Source organism: Brachyistius frenatus, unplaced genomic scaffold, assembly GCF_029030835.1.
Source record: "Brachyistius frenatus isolate BFR_SWC_R1_liver_20210118 unplaced genomic scaffold, ASM2903083v1 Contig_27, whole genome shotgun sequence".
Classification (NCBI taxonomy): domain Eukaryota; kingdom Metazoa; phylum Chordata; class Actinopteri; family Embiotocidae; genus Brachyistius; species Brachyistius frenatus.
Window position 1 is genome coordinate 1,444,972 of NW_027210626.1, and position 22,362 is coordinate 1,467,333.

General features: G+C 41.4%; 1 protein-coding gene and 1 long non-coding RNA gene across 15 annotated transcripts in view; one reads left to right on the forward strand and one right to left on the reverse strand.

Moving 5' to 3' along the window:
* LOC138620904 (uncharacterized) overlaps window positions 1-22,362 on the reverse strand; it is a 100,103-nt gene that overhangs the window by 66,178 nt on the left and 11,563 nt on the right. The window lies entirely within an intron of this gene.
* map2 (microtubule-associated protein 2) overlaps window positions 1-22,362 on the forward strand; it is an 84,100-nt gene that overhangs the window by 45,191 nt on the left and 16,547 nt on the right. For 6 of the 14 annotated variants that reach the window (XM_069698520.1, XM_069698525.1, XM_069698528.1 and 3 more), the window contains exons 4-12: window positions 1,131-1,394; window positions 8,892-8,981; window positions 10,180-10,254; window positions 12,392-12,607; window positions 14,753-15,034; window positions 16,149-19,292; window positions 19,411-19,653; window positions 19,901-20,038; window positions 21,176-21,237. In XM_069698520.1, coding sequence (XP_069554621.1) covers window positions 1,184-1,394; window positions 8,892-8,981; window positions 10,180-10,254; window positions 12,392-12,607; window positions 14,753-15,034; window positions 16,149-19,292; window positions 19,411-19,653; window positions 19,901-20,038; window positions 21,176-21,237 — 4,461 coding nt within the window. In that variant the 5' untranslated portion in view covers window positions 1,131-1,183. Of the gene's footprint in view, window positions 1-1,130; window positions 1,395-8,891; window positions 8,982-10,179; window positions 10,255-12,391; window positions 12,608-14,752; window positions 15,035-16,148; window positions 19,293-19,410; window positions 19,654-19,900; window positions 20,039-21,175; window positions 21,238-22,070; window positions 22,251-22,362 lie in introns of those variants that run through there. The other 8 variants (XM_069698535.1, XM_069698524.1, XM_069698522.1 and 5 more) reach the window with 8 other exon arrangements.

Sequence of the window (22,362 nt, forward strand, 5' to 3'; positions counted from 1 at the left end):
CTCACAGTTCTTTTTCTGACCGAGCCCTTTGTTCATCTCTGCTTATGTCCATTTACAGTAAAACTGAATTGTGCTTTTATTATGAGAGTGAAGGCATCAAGAAACAGAACAACATACAACAAAATACAAATATTCATGATAAGAATATCCTATCCAACTCAATTATCCACACAAGAGCATAACAGCACAAGTTAAGGACTTTACATACACAACCTTCTTCATTGATTGTACACGACATCAAACCCATTCATCTCCTTCCCCCACCTTCTGCCCAATACTGTCCAACAGATCATTGGTTCTCACTGCCTGTCCCTACCTCAGGCGATAATGTGGACTGATCGATATTTTCTCCCTTTTGCTTCTGTTTGATCTCCTCTCCATTCGCTCTGATCGAGCATCTACAATCAGCATGAGATTATGCTATGTATATATATATATATATATATATATATATATATATATATATATATTCATGTAAGCCCCACAGTTTTTGTACCCTGGTGGTCAACACTGTAAAGTCCATGTTGGACAAATCAAAATATCTTCTTTCCATTACAAGTGTTTGATGTACGTCATTTTTGTTCCTGGAATATTTGCCATTGGGTTTTCACATAATATGCTGCAGTGGTTATCTGACTCAAACTATTTGTCTAACATTGGACTGGGTCTTGTCCGATTGATTAGCACCCACCTCAAATCCCCACAACCCTGCCTGAGTCACAAAGACCCAAGGTCTGCTCTGTTCACTTTATTATTTCCATCTGAGCGACTGCCTGTATGAGTCATTACAAAGACACACGCACAAATCAATAGGGTCTCATCCAGTGGTTGTCATCTGCCCGCTGACATCGAAGGACAGCATTTCAAATAACCACCTACACACAAACTCACAAAAGCACAGCTGCACTTTCAGAAATGTTGACAGTGAAGCTCAGTGGAGCTGCAGCAGGGATTATTTACTGACAAAAAGAGATTTGTGAATGTGACTGATGCAGTGTGTCCTCGAGCCTCCTCCGGTCCACACACCGTTCTGTTCTCCTTTATGTAACATTGCTGTCAATAGGACAGACATGCAGAGTTTTGACCACGCCTCGCCTTTTCTCATCCATCTATTTACGTCTGTCTCCCAGAAGGAGACACCCTATCCCTCGCCTGAGCTCCCCGGCTGCTAGCTAGCACCAGCATGGCAGACAGTCGACAGCCAGAAGACGGGACCCCGCAGTGGGACACATCAGGAGGGCAGGAGCCTGGTGGCACCCATGGAGCCAATGGCTTCTCCTCTTCAGCCTACAGGACCTGCCAGCCTGGCGGGGCCCAAGTGGCCACAGCCCCCTACTCCGCCCGGGAGAACGGCTTCAATGGGGAGCTGACTGGAGCTCCCGCTATAACTGCAGGTAATATGTCCTTATCGTTTTTTTCTGTTTTACCTGTCATCAGAGACATCTATTTACATTTTTTTTATAGTTATAATTCAGATGTGCTTCTATTGTAATCACTGGAGAAAAGGGGCACTTTTTGCAAAGCTGTGTTAAGGGATGATTTACTGTAAATCAACCCAATTAACGCAAATTCAACTCACCTCTGTAATATTTGCTGGAGCTTGCAACTCAGCACGTTTCTCTACAATACACAGTAAGCATTTCCAAACAAAACTTGTTTTATCAACAAAAAAAACCTCCTTGTTTACAGTGATCATCATCACAACAAAGCACATGCTGGCTGACCGTAGAAAATGACAAAACCTAACGTGACAAGGTTTATAGGCGATGTGGTCTTATCGTGAGAATTAGGCTGCCAGTTGTTGCACTTCCTGGCATCAATCTAATCACAGTGTGTTAAAATACCTGAGTTTTATACACCGTTGCAGTTTTAACAAAATGCATACAGTGTATTTTGAATTGATATTTAAAAAGAACTTAAAGCACTTAAAACTCTTTCTTCATTAGGCAGCAGTTTAAAAAAAAAATTAAGTTTAAGTTGCAATTTTTTTTTTGTTATTTCCTGCACTTTTACTGTGAAAAACTCCCATATAACTGCAAACTACATTACAATTTTTTCGGAGAAAGTCATTAAAATTAAGCATTTTTGATTGCAACTAACAAAAAAAACAACCTTTTGAGAAATCCTGGAGGAACCAGGTCAGAGGCATTATGGTTTATGGGTTGTACATACATATATATGTATGTCTGTCTAATTGACGAGTATTTGTCAAAAGTCAGTGTGACCTCACAAAATGTAACTTAAGAATGGTCATAATGGAATAATTATTACGTTAATTATGAAAAAATATCATACAAATACCAAAGAAGATAACATGAGGAAGTAATGATATTTTATAAGCAAAAGGTCAACCTCTCCGTGACATCAACATGTTCTGCATGAGCACTTTTCCGGTCGTCATTTAAGGCCATAACTCAGCTGATTGCGTAGATGTTTTGGGCAGACAGGTTGAAGATGTGTGAAGGTAGGTAGGTAGTTACTTTATTAATCCCCAAGGGGACATTTTTTGGAAGCGTCCATGTTTAGAGTTTGTTGCATCTTTGCAGCAACTTTGTGTTCTTTCAGAATCAGCTTTATTGGCCAAGCATGTGAACACATTTAAGGATTCGTTCAAAGTTGTCACTACATGTGTTACATGAGTCTGGACAGACATGCATGTAAACTGAAACTTGCCTGGTTGGCAAGACAACCACGAGGCAGTAATTGTAGTTTGTATGTGTGTCCTGTGTGGGTTTGCATCACTCTGATTCCTCACTAGAATCACATACTGTTATTAACAATGCTATAATTAACACATAAAATCTGACTCTCTACCCCATACTGCTCCTACCCTCCAGCCCCCCACCCTCACTCGCACCCTGGAGACAAGACTGATAATGTACCAATCATGTAACCATGGCAACAACTCCCCTACAATTTACTTTGCCAGGGCTCTTGTTCTTTTCGGCTGTAGCTTGCCACAGACAAACCCATTTAGCATGCAATTACAAGAGTGCAATTAACCTCCTATCTCCCTATTATTGAAGCCTGACTAGTAATATTTGTTATGGCTGATAACAGTGTTTTTGTGTGTAGCTGCCCGTTGCCCTCAATGCCCGGTGTCGTTGAGTCTTGATAACATTTTTGAATAAGGGACAATAGTTCAGATGATTAGGAGATTAAGAGATCTGCTGCATCAAAGATTTCACTTTCATGTTTCAAAATTTTTCTGAACTGATTATTAGTTGAAAAACCTCTCACTACTGCATTATAAACAGATAATAACACCCCATTTAATAGTCAAATCTGACTTACTTAGGAACTATGAAATGAAAAACGACTATTCCGAGATTACTTTTTATATGAATAAATACAATTTTAATGTAAAATTATATTTTGGATAGTTAGCTCTTTTTATTTCTGAATCTGCATTATTTTGCTTGCATACAATCAAAAATTTTCTTCTGTTCAGAGAATCCAAATTTCTCAGGGTCACTTTTGCCACTAAAATTGTGATCAGTTTGACCAATAATATTTCAACCTGTTTCATATCATTCTTTTTCTCTCTAAGTTCTGTAGAGTAAACTCAACAACTGTCCTACAAATGTAATATGGATAATTTCTTTATTTTTCTTTCTCTAAGTTTTGTTAAAACATTTATCAAATAATAAAACTTTACTATCCACATTTGATAACACATTTTTCAAGTCAGCATTGTGACATTGCTGTCCATGCATTGCGCTCTAATAAAAATTAAGCCACCTTTTAGCCATTGGGTCGACATAATTAGCAACTGCCAAGACCTCATGTTCCCCTTTTATCTCATTATTAAAATATATCAAAGAGCAGTGAACAGCACCATTTCAACTTCAATGACAAGCTTGAAAATGATGTCAACAAGAAAACAACTTATTTTTCTGAGAAGGGAAAAGCAAGGATGCAAGTTGTTGCCAAACAATTAACGTTGTGATTTCAGCCTCATCTCAGCATTATCTTAGAAAATATATGTTTCCTTTAAATTCGTCCTCCAATGCTCTGAAACATTTTGGCCAACCTGCATGAAAGGCATGAATCATAGACATAGACACATCATCGAGAAAAGGCTGCGATCATGAAATCAGTTTAAGGATTTTTCAAAAATCAAATGGCCAACAAATATTTAGATCATCACGAGAAACACAAGAACATTTTTCTAAAATAATGGCTAATGAATAAAATGGTCGATATGAATTTGTAGAAAATGTAAATTGCCTCAATTATTTAGACAAACTCCTTCACTCCTTCCGCTTTTATAGACAGTAATCTGTAATTATGATAATAATGAGGATACAATGTTCAATAACTTAATCGTCTGCATAAAAATGACCCATTCTCTCAGCAGCTGTGTCGTAAAAGCTGTCTGCAGAGCATCTTGTCAGCATACATTAGCACTTCTCAGGAGCAGGGCAGTGGGGGGGGGGGGGGTAGAGGGGAGGGTTGTAAGAGGGGCGGGATGGGTGGCAGAAGGGCTGATGCTGGCACTTAGTGCGCCTTCCCTCCCTGTGAAAAGCTCTTCAGACAAACAAGAACTACTGAAGCACGAAATTACCCTCTTGACTTTCCTTTGAAACAAAGTTGAAAAAGCCAGTCAGCCATGCTGGAAGTGGTCAAGAGAACGAGATGGAGAGAGGAGAAAGAGAAACAGCGTGAGTTCATAGAAAGAGAAAGAATGCACAGGTTTGTTGAGGGTTATTCTCGGGAGTGACTGGCTTGCATAAATCAAAGCCGCCCTGGTGTTATATTAGTGATATTGCACTGACTGATGTCTGTGTCATTTAGCTGACGCAAGTAAGTGGGCATAGTGTCAACAATCCTGGGCTAGGTTTTCTGTTGTAAAAGTCCCCCCATCTTATCAGCCTAAATCAGCATGTTTAGCAGTAACAGGGAGGTGATTTTCCCAAATTAAGCTCTAGTGTGAAGTATGAACACAAACAAAAAGTGACAAATCCAAAGTTTGAGTCTGAATCTCTGAGACGTACCGAGCAAAGCTGAAGTCTGACTGAAACAAAGGGAATAAATTCTGATTTTTTTTTTTTGCAAAAAATATTTCATACAAAACACACAATTGATCATATTTGTTTTTGACAAAACGATTGGTATTTTGATGTGCTGAAGGATATAAAGGGAATATGATAACGTTATTTACAAGTATTTTGGAGTACAGCACTGAATTATCTTTAAAAAATATATATTTTTGTAATACCCCTATTCCTACTCTTTGTCAAAACCAAGTGCTTAAAGAAGCAATCTGTAAGATGTTTAGTTTAAAACATTCAAAAATGTACTAAGCTTACCCACAGTATCAGCAGTATGAGCAGTATGAGCAGAAATAGCTGTGTTGATGTTTTGTTCGAGACGTCCAAGTATTGCAGGGATATCTCCTGAAGTTAGCATGTTAACCAGTTAGCAGGGAACATTGGTCTGGATAGAAAGGACTGAATATGTGCTGGACACTAAGGACTTTCGCATTCTTATCATGCAGATAATTATATTATAATTATCATAATTATAAGATAAAGATGGCTAATTATGATATACCAAATCACAATTAAAAGGAAACATAAATATGTTTGGCTCGCTTCGATAAAATAAAATCATAAAATCAGCTGCCTGAGGCATGTGTTGAATTAGATGTGACAGCCTGACATTTCATCTTTGTTTTGAAATTAAAAAAAATAACTGTCTATTTTCTAACAATATTATCTCCTACTTATTACATGGATTGATATCATTTTATTCTGAAAAATAATTCTAAATATTGATATTATTTCAGCAGGCAAAAGTCTGGGCTTTTTTTTTTTATTTTTACATCTACTCAGACGAACATCATGTATCAGAAAAATATTGCAGCCATCATTTCCTATTCAGCAGTGGCTGATACGTGACATGTTTCTCGCATCTGAATTACATATGGACCCGAGTGACTGGCCCGCCAGTCTGTTGCCATAGCAACCACTTGCTTTACACATTTTGGGTGCCCGCTGGTGTCATACCACACATCACTCCTGCTCTCTCCGTGCCCTCTCAGTCCTGCTGTGTGTGCATCTGTGTGTGCGTGTGTGCGTGTGTGCGTGTGCGCTTTGCGTGTGCGTCTGGGTGTGTGTGCGTGTGTGGCTGTCTGGTTGTGCTCTGTATTGACTCGGGGCTTCGTAGTCGTAGTCTCTGCTGAGAGAGGGAGCGTACCCAGCTTCAGCCTGCCTTTTTATACAGGTAATACACACTTTTACTTTACTAAGAGCTGATGCCTGTGAGTGTGTGTGTGTGTGTGTGTGTGTGTGTGTGTGCGTGTGCGTGTGTGTGTGTGTGTGTGTGTGTGTGTGTGTGTGTGTGTGTGTGTGTGTGTGTGTGTGTGTGTGTGTGTGTGTGTGTGTGTGCGTGCGTGTTGTTACTGGTTATTATTGATGTAGGTGAAAAGATGCAGTGCAATCGTTCTGTAAATTGACGCAGCTATTTGTGCATGTGATTTATTCTGCTGTCAAAGCCAATGACAGGCAGGCTGCTATGTCATTTGACATCACTCTGTCAGAGAATCGCTGAGACAGCCAAACAAGGCTAGTCTTCATCACTGCCAGCTTCCTTCATGGATGTGACAAGATCTTTTTTTTCTACTTCTTTGGTCATTTGTGAAAATCCTTGAATTCTCAGTGAACCCAGTGCCCTCGATCTTGCACTGATGTGGAGTTGTTTTCTTTTGTCCACTGAAGGATTAAGCATGAAGCCCATTTTAAGAATAACAATGGAGTCATCCAGCTGGGATTTTTTTTTTCTTTCTTTTTTTCATTCCATTTATTATCTCCACAGACAACTTGCATAGATTTAAAAATTCTGCTTTTGCCCTTTTTAAACATGAATATATTTAATGTATTATGTGTGATAAAGAAAAAAAAAATCAAGAAAAGCCTTCATTCTCTCTGTGTCACCAACAATACAACTAGAACTGGAACTCGGTGCCGGGGCTACAGTTTAAGGGGCGCTAGTGAGCCATTTGGCCACGCCCACTCTCTAGTTTTAGCATTGTATTTACTAAAATACGTAATTTTTCGCCAGGAGAAACACAAGTGCCAACTTTCACGAGTTTTTGAATATGTTAAAGCTACCAAAAAGGACATTTATTTTTAAGAAGAATAATAAGGAACGAGAATAATAATTCCTTGAATAACAGGAGGGCTTTCGCACCATTCGGTGCTCGGGCCCTAATTACCATCTCGCGGTTATATGCCTCCACAACCGCAATCCTTTTATGTGTTTACATGTTGGCCAATGATGCTCATTGACAGTAGACAATACTTAAAATGTAGGTATTCTGCGAATTCCAAAACATGAATGCTTTATGAAGTCGCTGTAACCTTTGAACACCAAAATCTAGTCAGTTCATCCCTGAGTTCAAGTGAACATTTGTGCCAAAATTCAATAAATTCCCTCAAGGTGGACCGACAACCCCAAAACATAATGCTTTGGCCGTGTCTGTGCCGGGACAGTTGGTGGGTAATTTAAAAAAAAAAAAAAAACATAAAGCAGGAAATACACCCTTCTCAAGCACAGACCCTCATTGAAACTGTTGTCAGACTAAAAGACGAAACCACTCACAGACATCTGCAGGGTTATTTTACCCCAGGTCTCGGCTTTACGGCTGTTGTTTGGTGTTACAATCATTACGTGGGTTTGATGTTGACAACTCTCCTTTATTTTTTCCATAGTAGAAGAAAGTATTTTGCTTGGAAACACTGAATAGGTGGTACACATTTATTGCAGTTCGCTATTGAAAATGGGAAATGGCTGCTTCGAATTGGTGAGTGGGCTGTGTTAAGTGTTCCCGGAAGAAGTGTGTGTATGTGTGCTATTGCGGGTGTGTGTATGCCTGCCAGCTTGTTTGTGTTGATGTGTGGGTGAAGTTGGATAGAGAAAAGGTCCTGAAACAGCAGCAGTAAAAAAGCATCACACATCCACCCAATCCTACATAACCACTGTTTCTATGCAAATGAAGGCTGTGATTAGGACTCTGCGGTCCTCCTGCATGCCAGGCAATATTTAGACTGATTCGTACACGCAGGCACACAGATACAGCACAAGCTTAAATGTGCAGAATAATAGGCCAGTTTAGTAAACAGTCACCTTTTAATTTCCTGATTTGGAACAAAAGCCTATTTCTACATTGAAACACAAACATACTGAACTGTCACAGATTTACTTCCTTTAAATTTGAAAACTGTTTCCTCTTGTTAGGTTCAGTTACGTCCTTTTCTGCTGGCCTGTCCTTATTTAGAACCTGCTGCCCACCAGTGTGAGACAACAAGATAGTGTCGACAGCCTCTAAACATTAACATTAGTGAGAGTGTAAATCTAATATGGCACAAATGAACTATTTTTAAGAAATTACATGTTTTTAATCTTATTTTCAGTCTGTAATTTGGTGGCTTGGATGATGTGTTTCCATGGTGACACTCAGCTCGCACCAGCAGCCCTGGTATTGCTGCAGCTCTGGAAACAATTTCAGCCTCCTCATGCTGCCTTTCATCTCAGATTCTGAGTGACATGATTCAAGAATTGAAGTGAAGGGAAATGGATTAAGGGTTAGACTGCTTTTGTTTTTTGAGAATTGTAGTAATTTGGTGTTTTTATTTACATTTTTGAAAATCCTTTGAAATGGATTATGCTGGACTCCAGCAACACCCTGCTTTATATTATTACACCGTTTTAAACTGGAAGCTGCCCGGTACAACCAAAGCATCCTGATGCACTCAAGCAGTATCAAGTAGAGGATTCAATGCATCTTTTTCTCCAGCCAGTCCTATTAAATCACCCCTTTTAATCATTTATAGGAATAAAATCAGCTTTGACCTTGTGTGTCTGTTTCTTTGACTTCCCTTGGTCAGAGCAAGTGTCAGCGCGGATTGTGCAGGAAGTGACGGCAGAGGCAGTGGCAGTACTGAAGGGAGAACAGGAGACTCAAAAGCTGCCATCAGGTGAGACACAGTCACATACTGTTAAGGGTCACTAGAAGAAGGACCCAGCTGCACAATACTAAGGCAGGAAGTCAAGGAAAAGAGAGTTTTACCCACAACAGGCTGGCTTACAAGACATAAGGCAGTCCAACGAAAACACAAGATGCAAGCTGAATTAGAGCCTAAAAACTGCTCGCGTCCAAAAACACCAACAGAAATAACCAGGCGGATAAAGAACAGAGGTCAGGTAGACTCCACACAATCTAACATAACAATCTGGCAACTGGTAGGGGAACAGGTGGGCCTATATATACACAACTGCCTTGTGGCAAAACAAGACACAGGTGGGAACAAAAACCATCAGTTGTAAAGCACACACTGACACTAAAGAGGGAGGATGCCAAAATAAAACAGGAAGCGATAACAGAGTCTAAACGGGGATTGTGACAGTACACATCAACACATTCACACACGCTCTGCTCAGTAGTCACCATGGAGGAAATTATATTTTCTGGAGCTGGAGCCTGTCCCAGCAGCACTGGCTGACAGGCAGGATACACCCTGGACAGATCTCCAGTAGTTCAAACACCTACAGGAAACTTAGTGTCAACGCTTCTCACCTAACCTGCTTGTGTTTAAACAAGTGGGAGGAAACCACAACTCTCCATTATTCTGCCATCCCACTGTTGCTCACCTGATGTTTAGAGGGCAGTCACACCAGGGCACACTGAAGTCATACACACAATGCGTTTTATCATTATTTTATCATGAGAACGCTACATATTTACAGAGTAAACAATCATCTGTGGTAAGTTTACACCAAGCTCAGTGCAGCAGAGACCGAGAGGAGACAATAATAATCCCCATCTTCTAAACATACAACTGGATGCTGGGGTTGCTAGCTGCTGAGATCAGTCTCAGCGAGGTGCTCAGGTTCACAGAGTGTTGATAACCTTTAGAAGACCGTTTTATTCAAAAGAGTGTTAAAAACATATTGCAGTAAGTGGAGTTTATTGCAGAAGATCAGTTATCTTCCTTCATCTTCAGCTTCAGCTCATGTTTTGAGCATCTCTTCACCTCAATAGGGTTTTGTCATGTTGGACGCTGGCTCTACTTGTGTAGCTCTCAATGTTATGAAAATGAATGGCAGCGGTCCTTTAAAATATGTGATCTGTGTGACTATACTCTTTCCTCCTCTTCCCTCTGCCTCCCTTCACAGTTGAAGACACTACCAATTTGCCTCCCTCCCCTCCGCCTTCACCTGCTGCAGAGCACTTTGGCCCTCTGGAACAAGGTAGGCCAAGAATATAAATATCTATAGAAGACTATGTCTCTAATGGACGTGAGTGTGGTTTCCATCTTCCCCTTGACTGTAGCCTCTGGAGTTTTGTGATCACCAACACATTGGGGTGCTGGTGTATGTATGGCACTGGGAGTTCTCTCTCTCCCCATCCCCCAACCCCCTGTCTCAGGACATGCCCTGCCTCCAGGGGGACAAACCACACATTGCTACCCATTCAGGAAACCTATCAGAGTTGCTAAAAGCAGGAACATGTCCTCCTTTTTTCTGTCATCCATTTCCTCTGAAATCCTGCCTCCTCATCTCCATCGTATGCCTTGAACAGATACAAAATACAGTATCTTCATTGTCATCACCATTTATCCTGAAACAAAGACACGTTCACAAGCATGACCACTCTTGTTATACCAACTGCATTCTTTTGATCATCCTCCTCTTCCATTCCCTTCTCTAACCTCCACACCTCGCTGTCTTCCCACACACTAATATGACAGCCAATTTAGGTAACCCTCCAACGTCTCCTTGTTTGTCTTTTGAGCTGAGTTCAGTCTTAAGTTTTGCACGTCTAATCATGGTGTTGTGTTTTCTGGTCATTGTCCACCGTCTGTTTTTGTTTGTGTGAGGCTGCGGCTACAGAGTTTTAGCTGTATTATAATTACCCTCAACCTAAAGCGAAAGACTGAGGCCTTGTAATAAAAGTAAGAAATCTGCTAATATAATAAAGCTCCCTTGAATTGTAAGACTGCGATCTAGATGCGTAGCATGTGTGTGTTAGTTTGACTTCGGATGTTGGAAGATTATGAATGATTTTCTCATAAAGAACCATAATACCTCATTCAGATTTTTTTTGTACCTAGATAACATGCTCTTTGTCTGTGAGTTTGCCAGTTTGGACAGTGATAAAGTTTGTTTTTGTCTTTGACTATTACATTTAGTTTTAGGTAATGGATTCATAGTGTTACTTGTACAGTTAAGTAGTACGGTGAAGGCCTGCATACTCAGACCATGTTGTGTGTTCTTGAGCAGACAAAGTGGCAAAGAGGTTCCGTTATTTGGGCTGTTGTCGTGGAAGACTCAGTCACCTCAGGGTGTAGAGGTGTCCCGCTATACAGGGACAAACATACTGCTTTGATATCTGTATCAGTACTTTTACTGTACTTTACTTGTATCTGTTTACTTTTAATGTTGTATGTCTCTTATTTAGATTTAATCATTCATACGTGAAACAGATCTCTTTCTCAAATAATGCAATATGCTCATTTTGTCAGTCTCCGAGTATGGCTGGCCCCCAAAGCTTTGCTACCTTTGAGTTGCTTGTCACTGTCTACTTGTCAATGTCCCGTGTGTGTCACGTCTCTCCTGCTCTCAAACAAGCTTTTCTTCTTCTTGCATTCCCCTCTCTGGTGACTCTCTGTTTTTTGTTGTCTCTTAAATTTGTCTTTTTTTCTCCTCAAACTCGATCTCCCTTTTCACTGCAAAAAATGTCCATCTGAAAAATATTAATTTAAATATTTATCTGGTAAAGAACATAGTAGTAATTTATCTTTCCTCAGGCTTGTAAGAACACAGCTAGCCTCATTTGCATTATTGATTTAGTTTGATCTTCCGTTCACTCAAGTGTCTACGGTTTCTAGCTGAGGAGCTAAGCCAACAGATGCTATGCTTTCATGACACAATTTTCTACTTTTATTTTCTGTACAGGAAAAGTCTGGCTTTCAATCAATTAAAAGCCAAAGTCTCCCTTAATGTACAAAGTATATATGTAAATATCTATATGGGGCAGTTGAGCTGGAATTGAATCATGTTTTAAACTGTTAAAGGTTTAAATTCTGAGCTTGAAGAAACTGAATGTTTTGTATTGTTAGTTTTTTTGGACCAAAATTGCAAACAAAACTAAGCAAAACAACAAAAACAATATAGATTTTACAACTTATTATTACATTGTATGCCACATAACTTTTAGGATGGACATTCTTTGGTGTGTTTTCCTTTTTTTTTTTTTTTTTTTTTTTTTAAATAGTTTTCTTCCTTTTCCTTTATCTCCTTCTTTCCTTTCACTCTCTCTCTCTCTTTCAGTCTGTGTGTCCAGATTTCCCTGCAGTTCTTCTCCTTGTGTCTGTCTTGTTTGTAGATGTAGGGGATGAGGAGGAGGCAGGCCCTCTCCGCCGCTTCCAAAATTCTCGGGAGAGGTGCAAGTTCCTCGCCCCCTCCATCTCAGTTTCCGTGCCCGAGGACGACCCCTACCACTCCGACGAGGAGTACTATGAGCACCCATTGTTCAGCCCAGAGTGGACGCACTCGGGCTCTCGCCCCACAGGGCAGGCCGTGGCCTTTAGACAGATTGAAGGTGAACCACGCATGGTTCCTCTTTGCCATTTCCCCCTCTCCATCTCCTCTCTCTTTCTTTCCTCTCCTTCTGTGATTTGACCTCCCTCCTTTCGTCCCTCCGTTTCTCCGTCCGTCAGTTCGTCTCTTCGTCTGTCTTTGTGTGCGTTTGTGTGTCCTTGTGATGTATGTTCACTCAAAGTCTGACAACATATTTTTTAACAGTCATATTCCTTTTTTTTCCCATCTATTTTACCCAAAGTCATTGCTACCTAGTTGCCATGCCGTAGGCTCCAACACACAGCAGTGATGTCTCTAAAATAGGATCCGATTTTATCATGACTCACGCAGTGGACATTCTCATCAGTAAAACAACATAGTCTGCAAGGTTGACCTGTAGGATGTGACCTAGAGGTCCATGGCTTTCACAAATGTCTCAGAGACATTGTGCATAACCTCTATGCACAAAAACATCTCTATTCCAATCATCTCCTGGAGTTGTACAGTATTTTGGTTCATTCCTCAAGACTACTCCTCATTCCTTTAACCATGCTGTACTATGTCAACCCTTCTACACTCATCCATACCTACTCTTACACTCTCACTGTGGCAACAAGGAAGACTTTCAGCTCCGACACATGCACCCGCATCAGTGGCGTAGGTCAAACATCTGAGCCTCGCACCCAATCGGTCTCAGTGACTCTCCATATGCATCTTTTTTCAAAGATTATTGACTATTGATCTCTAGTAGTTATTAGGGTCATCAGTCATGAAGTTTTTTTTAAAAACACATTTAGGAAGGTCTAAACTAAAGTCTCAGCATATTTTAGTTTTTTCTTGACATCATCTAATTACTGTGTGAAGCCTTCACTGTGAGATTTAAGAACCGCATTTCCTCACAGATTTGAGGTCTTTCTGAGGATGAGAAAAAAAGGTGGAAAGCTATCACAGCCGGGCCCCCACACTGAGCAAAGAGAATGATAGTAGCATAATAAAACGCTGGAAGCCTAAAGGCCCAATCTATTGAGATATGAAACAGATGAAAACTTAGAATTTGACACCTTTCACACTCCAACTGACTGATGTTAGTACAGGAGCCATTTTAAATAATAACTGAATTATGCACTTTTCTGATACTACTGAAGGCTTATTTTCATCAGGAAAAACTGATTAAAACACAAAAGGAAAGTAATGATATTTGAAAAGTTATTGCCAGAGAAAGATTTTGTGTTACAACCGTCTTCAAAAAATTTAATAATGTAATGTAAAAATATTTATACTGTAGTAAAAAAAAATTACTTTTATTGCTGTTATTATTGCACATTATTTTGTCAAGAGATGCAAATAACAGCATTAAATGACTTTTAGTATCCACTTTAAAGTACCTCCAGTAATCTATTACATCAGTATGATGAGTGCACTGAGAGAGATTGAACAACGTTTGGATGCACAGCATAAGTTGACCGACACACTGATGGGGAACTTCTTGTTAAGAGGTTAACCGGACAGTATGTATTGCAAAAAGCTGCACGCCTCCACATTGACAACTACAGTTAAAACTCCTCCAGTCCATGTCAAGAATCAGAGGCAATTGTATTTTACTGTACTGTATTTCAGCTCTCCGTGTTTTTGTTTTTTAGAAGAGCTATAAACTGAAGTGCCTCTACAGTAGCTCAATGTTAGAGAGCGAAGTGGTGTTGTTTCATTTATGTTATCATTTTCTTTAAATGACCTCAGTCAGCAGTAATGGTTGATTAAACTGGGTCGCTGGCATGTTGTGGACAAGAAAAAGAAAAGCGGAAACAGCTATATTTTCTAATATGACAATTTTTATGGATTCCTAATAAGACAATAAATAATAATAAGTAAAACAATATATAAATATCTATTGAAAAAATGTATGCATGCCTTGAGCCAACATGTCTTTGTAGTTTGATCACATACTGAGTACACTAAGCAACCACAGTACAAAGATATGAAAAACCAGTCACACAACCACACTCCCTACTTTATGTGTAATGTACCTTTATGTGTAAACACAGAAACACCTTAGGTCATCTTTTCCCAGAGCTGAAAGTGTCCCGTCATGAGTTGTGTTCTCATATAACCCAAGTCTGTGTTGCCTGTAGTCTTAATGTGTCCCCCTTTCCACCCTGTTTTTGAGAAGAAGAGACCATGGAGGCTCTTACAGCTGAGTACGAGGAGGAGGAGGAGGAGGAGGTGGAAGAGGAGGAAGAGGAGAGTACAGAGGCAGCAGAGTCCGAGGCAGCTCTTGATGAGCAGCAGTGGAGTGGGGAAGAGCCTGAGCTGGACAGCCCCCAAACTGAGCCCTTAGAGCAGGCAGAGGCCATAGACGAGGCCCAGGATCTAGACCTAGCTAGTGCTGCTGCAGAGAGCTCTATGGATAGAGAGGAGGATGAAGCAGAGGGTGAGGAGAGCCCTGAGACAGGTGTGTCCTGCACTCTGCTCTCCCTTGCTTGCATGTTACTGCATTGCCCACTGTATAATAACGCAAAATGTGTCCGAAGGAAGCACATAACATGAGCATTATAATTCAAGTGGAATGGCAAGTGATCCTCCCTGCGCTCTGCTGCGGCTGCAAGGCAACACAGGCTTGTTGGTGACAAGAGCCACATTGTTTTAACCTAACCTGGTTTTATTGTGTTATCCTCGCTTGTATTTTCTTTTACTTGCTGTGGTTTTCGGGGCCGGCCGTTTCGTATTGGTATGATGAAGTGACGCTTTGTTTTTCACCAGTTACAAGCTTACAGGTTTCTTATTTTGTTTAAACATGGCTCAGTGCTGGTCTGCCAGTGCTACGCATCATATTTACAAAACATGCATCACTCATATCATTATTGGGATTCTGAGTACAGAGTTTGCAGGGGTTTTGTGTTGGCTGTCTCATGTTCAGTGTGATAGAGTTGTTGGTTGAACCACATCCCATGAATTACATTACTTTATCAGCAAAGTTTCCATTCATTTGTTTTTTTCGTTTGTTTTTGTCACCCGCAGCTGGTGACAGCATATGGCATTTATCTGTCATTCACCGGCAAGGTTCTTCTGTATTTTTGCTAATCTTCTTTGAAAGACCTAATGACACCTGAAAGTCATTAAGACCCCAGATTTATTTTATGTAAATAAAACTAATTGACGATTAACAGCTTTTAACCGGGCGAATTCACAAGACATTTCATTGTACCTACAAAGAATGACAGAAATGCTATTCCTTTTCGTATCTCATGTTCTGAAGAGCTGCATGGATTTTCCTCCCATTTGTTCATGCTTGTTTCCCCATAAATCAGCATCACAGTTGCCTCATGCCGGTTTCCGTCACACACCATCCCATATCATCATCCATCTGTGACTTGGTGGACCCCATAATCTCGCCGTACTTCTTCAGTGATGGCCGTATCATTGTGCTGTAAGTTTCTGAGGAGAGCTTTGCCTGTTTCTGTGATAGCTTTCCCAAGCCCTTGCTTTATAAATATCTCATTCACAGCATGCTAAAGCAATACTTTACTGTGGTGATCGAAACAGCAAACTTACAGATATCCTTTCAGCTTTGAAGATGGACTCAGACAAGCAGGACAGTGGGTCCATGAGCCCAGACAGCATTGGATCGGAGAAACGCCCAGAGGAATTTTTTGAGCCCCAGGTCCAAGGGTTCTTTGCTGGTGAACGAGTTGTACCAGAGAGCCCCACCATGGACATGCCATCCTTCGTAACTCCAGATGTTCAAATTCAAGCCAAAGAATCTGCCAAATCCCTCACGCTTCAGCCTACGTATGGCGAGCCAATCACAGCGTCAGAAAAACAGCCATCTGTGGAGGTGATGGAGTTCACCAGCATTGGTGCTCCTTCTGATTTCTCTTCAATGGGGGTTAAAATTCAAGGCGAGGACTCAACAACAGACGCAAGAGACAGATCCGGAATGTCAGCGTATTTTGAAACGTCAGCCATGGAGGTTGACGAAGGTCCCCAATGTAAGGGTGAGGGCTATTACGAACTGAGTAGAGCTGGTGAAAAGACGAGTAAAGTTGATTCCAGGTCTCAAGAGATCAGCTACAGCACCCTTGCTGAAGCTCAGGATAAACCGGAAACTAAAACAAGTACGCCAGAAGTCACCAGTGTGTTTGCAGTTCCTGACAGGAGTAATGATTGCAGGCTTTCCCCAGGTAAACTCGCCTTAGAGCAGAGGAGTTACTCACTAAATATCACCATTGGTGCAGTTGATCAGAGTGGCCAAGGCAGGCCTCGGAACTTCTCCCCACTGGCCACAGATATCATGTCATATACAAGTGGAAGTCTAGACGAGTCGGCAGACTACCTTCCAGTCTCCACACCTTCCGCCGATAAACCTCCATCTTTGCCTCCCCTGATCCTGGAGACTGCAGCTTCCATCACGTCGGATTGCTCATCTCCTCCAAGGACAAGTGAACCACTTCCAAAACCCAGCTCCGAACCAGAGTCTCCAGAATCACCTCAGCCCCCTAAAGACACATATAAAAATGGCAGCGTGATGGCACAAGACTTGCCTGAGATGCTCGACCTTGCCGGTACCCGGTCCAGACTGGCATCAGAAAACACTGACTCAGAAATCACCCGGAGAAAGTCAATTCAAGCTGATGTTTCTGCCTTCGCTGATGACCCACTGGCTAGCCTAATTTCAGGGGAACAGAGTCCCGGGGCTACAAGGAGTGACAGCCAGCTGGAAGAGATGGGCTATTGTGTGTTCAGTGAATATTCAGGCCCCATGCCATCCCCTGCAGATGTGTTCAGCCCTACAAACGCTTCTGCAAAAGTCTTCACCGCCTCTGTCCTGGAGGAGAAGGTAGCGGAGCAGGCAAGGAAATTAGCAGTCAGAGATACATCTGTGGAGGACAAGAGCCAGCCAGTAGAAGTTGTGGATGTAGTTGAAGAAAAAGAAAAGAAGCAAGTAGAGGCAAAAAATTCTGTTGAAGAGAAAAGCAAAGATGATATTGTAGATGATCAGCTGATTAAACTTGTAAGTGAGGCACCAATTGCCCAGCGAAGTGAGTCCTTTGTGACACCAACTGTCACTGTGACTCTAGAAGAAGGTGGGAGGTCAGGCAGCGAGACCGAACGACAAGCCAGCGGTGAAGGCTCAGCATCCGAAACAGAGATCGCTGACTACGAGAGGCAGATCCGCAAACTGGAGATGGAGGACAGGCCTCTCAGTATGGAGGAGGAACGAGAACTGCAGGAGCTTCGGGAGAAGGTGAAGCTGGTACATCAGGAAGCCTATGAGGAAGTGGATGCTGAAGATGTGTACCAGCTGACCGGCGTGGCAAAGGACCGAATTGCCAGACCTGTCAAAACGTCACCTGCTTCATCTGTGGAGAGCAACATTGATGATGACAAGCTGCTCTCCCCAGTGCTCTCACCCTCCAAACTCATACAAAGAGAAGTTTATGGTTCCCCCAAGAGATCCCCTTCACCAGTGCTAGGAATAAACAAAGAGATGAAGGAAGAGCAAGAAAAGGAATCAGCCGGGAGGAAAAGGAAAGAAGAAGAAGAAAGGAAAATGAGGGAAGAAGCAGAGAAGAAAGAAATGGAAATGAAGGAGAGAGAAGGGCAGGAAAGGAGAGAGAAAGAAGAAAAAGAGAAAGAAGAGGCCGAGAAGATACTGAGGGAAGAAAAAGACAGGCACGAGCGAGAACAGAAAGAGCAGGAGATGAGAGAGAGATTAGATAAAGAGAAGAAAGAGAAAGAAGAAAGGGAGCTGAAGGAAAAGGAAGAGAAAGAGAGGAAAGAGAAAGAGGAGAAAGAAAGGAAAGAGAAAGAGGAGATAGAAAGGAAAGAGAAAGAGGAGATAGAAATGAAAAATAAAGAAGAGAGTGAGAGGAAGGATCAGGAGGAGAAAGAAAGGAAAGAAAGACTGGAAAAAGAAAGAATAGAGCAAGAGTTGAATGAGAAGGAAGAGAAAGAAAAGATAGAGAGAGAGATAAAAGAGAAGGAAGAGAAAGAAAAGATAGAGAGAGAGATAAAAGAGAAGGCAGAGAAAGAAAAGATAGAGAGAGAGATAAAAGAGATGGAAGAGAAAGAAAAGATAGAGAGAGAAATAAAAGAGATGGAAGAGAAAGAAAAGATAGAGAGGGAGATAAAAGAGATGGAGGAGAAAGAAAAGATAGAGCGAGAGATAAAAGAGAAGGAAGAGCCAGAGAAAGTGGCTGAGATGGAAAATATGGAATTGGAGGCAAGACAGCAAGAAGACACAAAGCCTGCTGATAAGGAGGCTGAAAAAGTGAAAGAGAAAGATGAAGAAGATGTGATGAAGAAAGCAGTAGCTGGGGCAGAGGTGTCAAAGGAGATCCCAGAGACTCGTGCTGCCATTGAATCTGTGGTGACAGTTGAAGACGATTTTATCACCGTGGTCCAGACCATCGACGAAGCCGACGAACCCGGGCACAGTGTTCGATTCTCCGCTCCACCTGAGGCTGAAGCCCTTTGTGTCGGTGCCCAGAAAGAAGATGAGGAGGAAGAGGAGGAGTCTGTGGAGTTGGCCCAGGAAGCAGACATGGAGGCTGCCAGTCTAGAGGAGGTGGGAGATGTTCCCGAAACCCCGGCATCACCCGAGAGAGAGGCTCAGACCGTAGAAACAGAAGGGCCGACCGAAAGCTACGACAGAGATGAAACCACAATGGACGACTCCATCCTGGACAGTTCCTGGGTGGACACACAAGGTGAGACCTCTTTGGTTGTTCCTTCACAATGTTCCTTTTCTTCTTTCCTCATTCTTCTGGTTTCAGAACACAAATTCAACCCCTTGTAGTGATTTTCATTTCCTGTTTTGCCCTACAGATGATGACAAGAGTATCCTGACGGATCAAATTGAGCCTTTGCCCAAGATATCTAGTCCAATGAAAAAGCTGTCTGTGGTCCAGAACAAGCAGACACAACAGAGGAAGACGGAGAAACAGGAAAAGCCTGTTAAACCCAAGACCAAGGCAGGGCGAACTAAAGGGCGAATCTCCACACCAGAACGCAAACCGGTCCGCAAAGAACCGGTATATATCCCCAGAGAGGACCTCAAGAAGAAAAAAGGTTCTCCTGATTTGGTTTTCCCTTATGTCTTAAAACTATGTTCATAACAGAAGTGGTAATTACTTAAACTGTTAGTTTACTTAAAAAGGCAGCAGGTGCAGTCTGACACAGTGATTTGAGTCGCTTACTTAAATACAGCTATTAAGGGTTTCTGGGTGTTTTTAATCCACATTTTAACATGGTCATTGCTGCTTATTGTTGCATCCCTCTGCTTTTGTAAATGGTCCTGTTTCCTCTGCTAATGTAGCAGTGATAAGGAAGACAGAGCTCACCAAAAAAATGGAGAATCAGACTCAATCCCCAACCAAGAGGAGTGTGATGAAGCCAGCAGTCCGCCAGGCCCGACCCACCCAGCACCACTCCTGCCCCAGACGGAGAACTACAGGTGACATATTGCCTGACAGTTGGTCTGTCACGCAGCTAACTGGGGCTTTCTGCACGAGACTCACCAGATCATCACTTCCCACTACATCTGATCTCCACTGTCAGTTTACATCAGGTTTTTGTATTCATTTTTGTTTTATTGGTTGTAGTTCCTTGTTTCTTTTGTCATGTGGTTTTCTTTGTATTATCACAATAAAAACTGACTGTCATAAATGTTTTCATTTGGCTTCATTTGTGTTTTTATTTTGTTATTTGTTGTTATTTTTGCAAATTCTCTCTCTAATTTTGGACACAACTGACGAGCACTGGCTCACTGACGTCAAACGGGTATCTCTGAGAATTCAGGGTTTCCTTTTACATTATAACAGAATCTTCATCAAGAACAACATTTTCATGTGGTGTTAAGTTAGTCTTTAAATGCATCATTTCTTGCCAAATCATCTCTTGCAGATATATTTAATGTGCTTTGTGTACTATCGGTGTACTGCTGATTTCGCCCAATATTGTCCTGATCTTTTATTACTGATCTCCAGCATGTTTTGAAGCTTTCTCCAGAAACCATGAAAAAAAACCTTTAAACGCTCCTGAACTGCCTGGCCTTTATAAGAGTTACATATTCACTCAAGCTTTTTCCAACCTATGATTGCCTAGCAACTAGTAATCTATGGTTTTGTCCTATGGATGTGGTACTATAAAGACTGTGTCCCAGAGGCAGTTTGCGTTTTCCCCTGATGGACTGAATTCTGTGTCATTGATGATGAAAGCTCAGTATACTGCTGCATTGCCCCAATTAGGTTATTTTACAAGGTTGCCTTACATAATACAAAATCCCCCCTTCTGTGTGATATCTTGCCAGATCTTTGCACAACAGAGCTCTCGAGGGGGCACTAACCCACTCCCATAGAAACATTTGATTTGTCATATAGCTTCCCATGCCAGATTTGGGAATACAAAGTTGGATGTCTATATTTCTGAGGACCACATATCCTCACAAGGATATAAATATGATGATAATCCCCTGAAGTGGGACATTTCAAAGGCTCTCTCTCTCTCTTCTTCTCCTGCGATGTATAAAGGTTAACACATGTACTTTGCTTGAGTATTTGGATTTTTCTGAAATTCTGTCTCTGTCCCTCAGAGATCCTACCAGACGGTCGTCAGCCTCTCAGTGTTGCCAGACAGTCTCGCGACAGAGTATCGGTGAGTATACAACCCAACAATGGTATGACGTCTGGCACCAAAACCAAACAGAGAAATACCAAATGAGAACTTGACTGGCAAGCAGCTTAAATCAACAATTAGAGGGGAAGAGCCCCTAAATACACATCAATCAGGACAAAATGCCACTGATAACAGAAACTTATTAAAAATATCTTGCATATTTTCTCTTGCGACTTCCACAGTAATTCAATCAATGTTTCAAAACCAGACATAACAGTTTCAGCGAGTTCTATCTCAGCACGAATCTCTGCAATGAAAACAGTGCATTGCACAAGTAGTGAAGTCAGATCCATTTGGAGTGTTTATTTGACTGAGTGGGTGTTGAATCACCCCTGTGACATTTCTCCAGCAGCTCTGGTCGTGACTCCATTTTACTCCTCCACTGTGTTAATGACAGTTATTGTGTCTAAAATAACACCACATCTGCATTTCTTAAATGTCATGATAAGACAGCATACTGTAAGTGTCTTCTAATACAACTGTCACCATGCTCTGCTGTGTAACTTCTTACAGTTGCATGAGCACAGTGTACAATATCCCTCAACTTTGTAGATTTGGTTTTTATTTGTTGCTGACGTTCTCATAATGGATGTGCATGAATGGCTGTTGTGATTGGCTATGATTTGATGGTAAGCACACAAGATCTGATGTTAATGTTTTTTTAATTCATGATCACAATAAGTACACATGAGATCTTGTGCACTTATAAAGCATGTTGAATCACTGTTATTTTCACCACCCTTTTGTCATCTTGTTGTTTATTTTGTTGCGATGCTGCTCACCCACTGGGCCTCATCGTTGTACCATCTCAGTGCCATGCCAATCGTTTGCCACTTACAAAGATCCCCAAGTCCATATCCAGAGTGGCTGTCTCATTAGATAGACCTCGCCCGTCCTCAGCAGAGCCTCAAAGCTCCCCAGAGTTACTGAGATTTATAACCAAGGTAGGTGGATGGAAGGCTGGCAATGTAGAGTAGCTACACGAGTTCTGGAAATTACGTAAACACCTGACTATGATTTGTTTGAAAATGGCTTTTACTTTATGACATTACCCACAAAATGTTGTTTCAGATTTGATTAAAAACCCCAAACCACAGGATAATG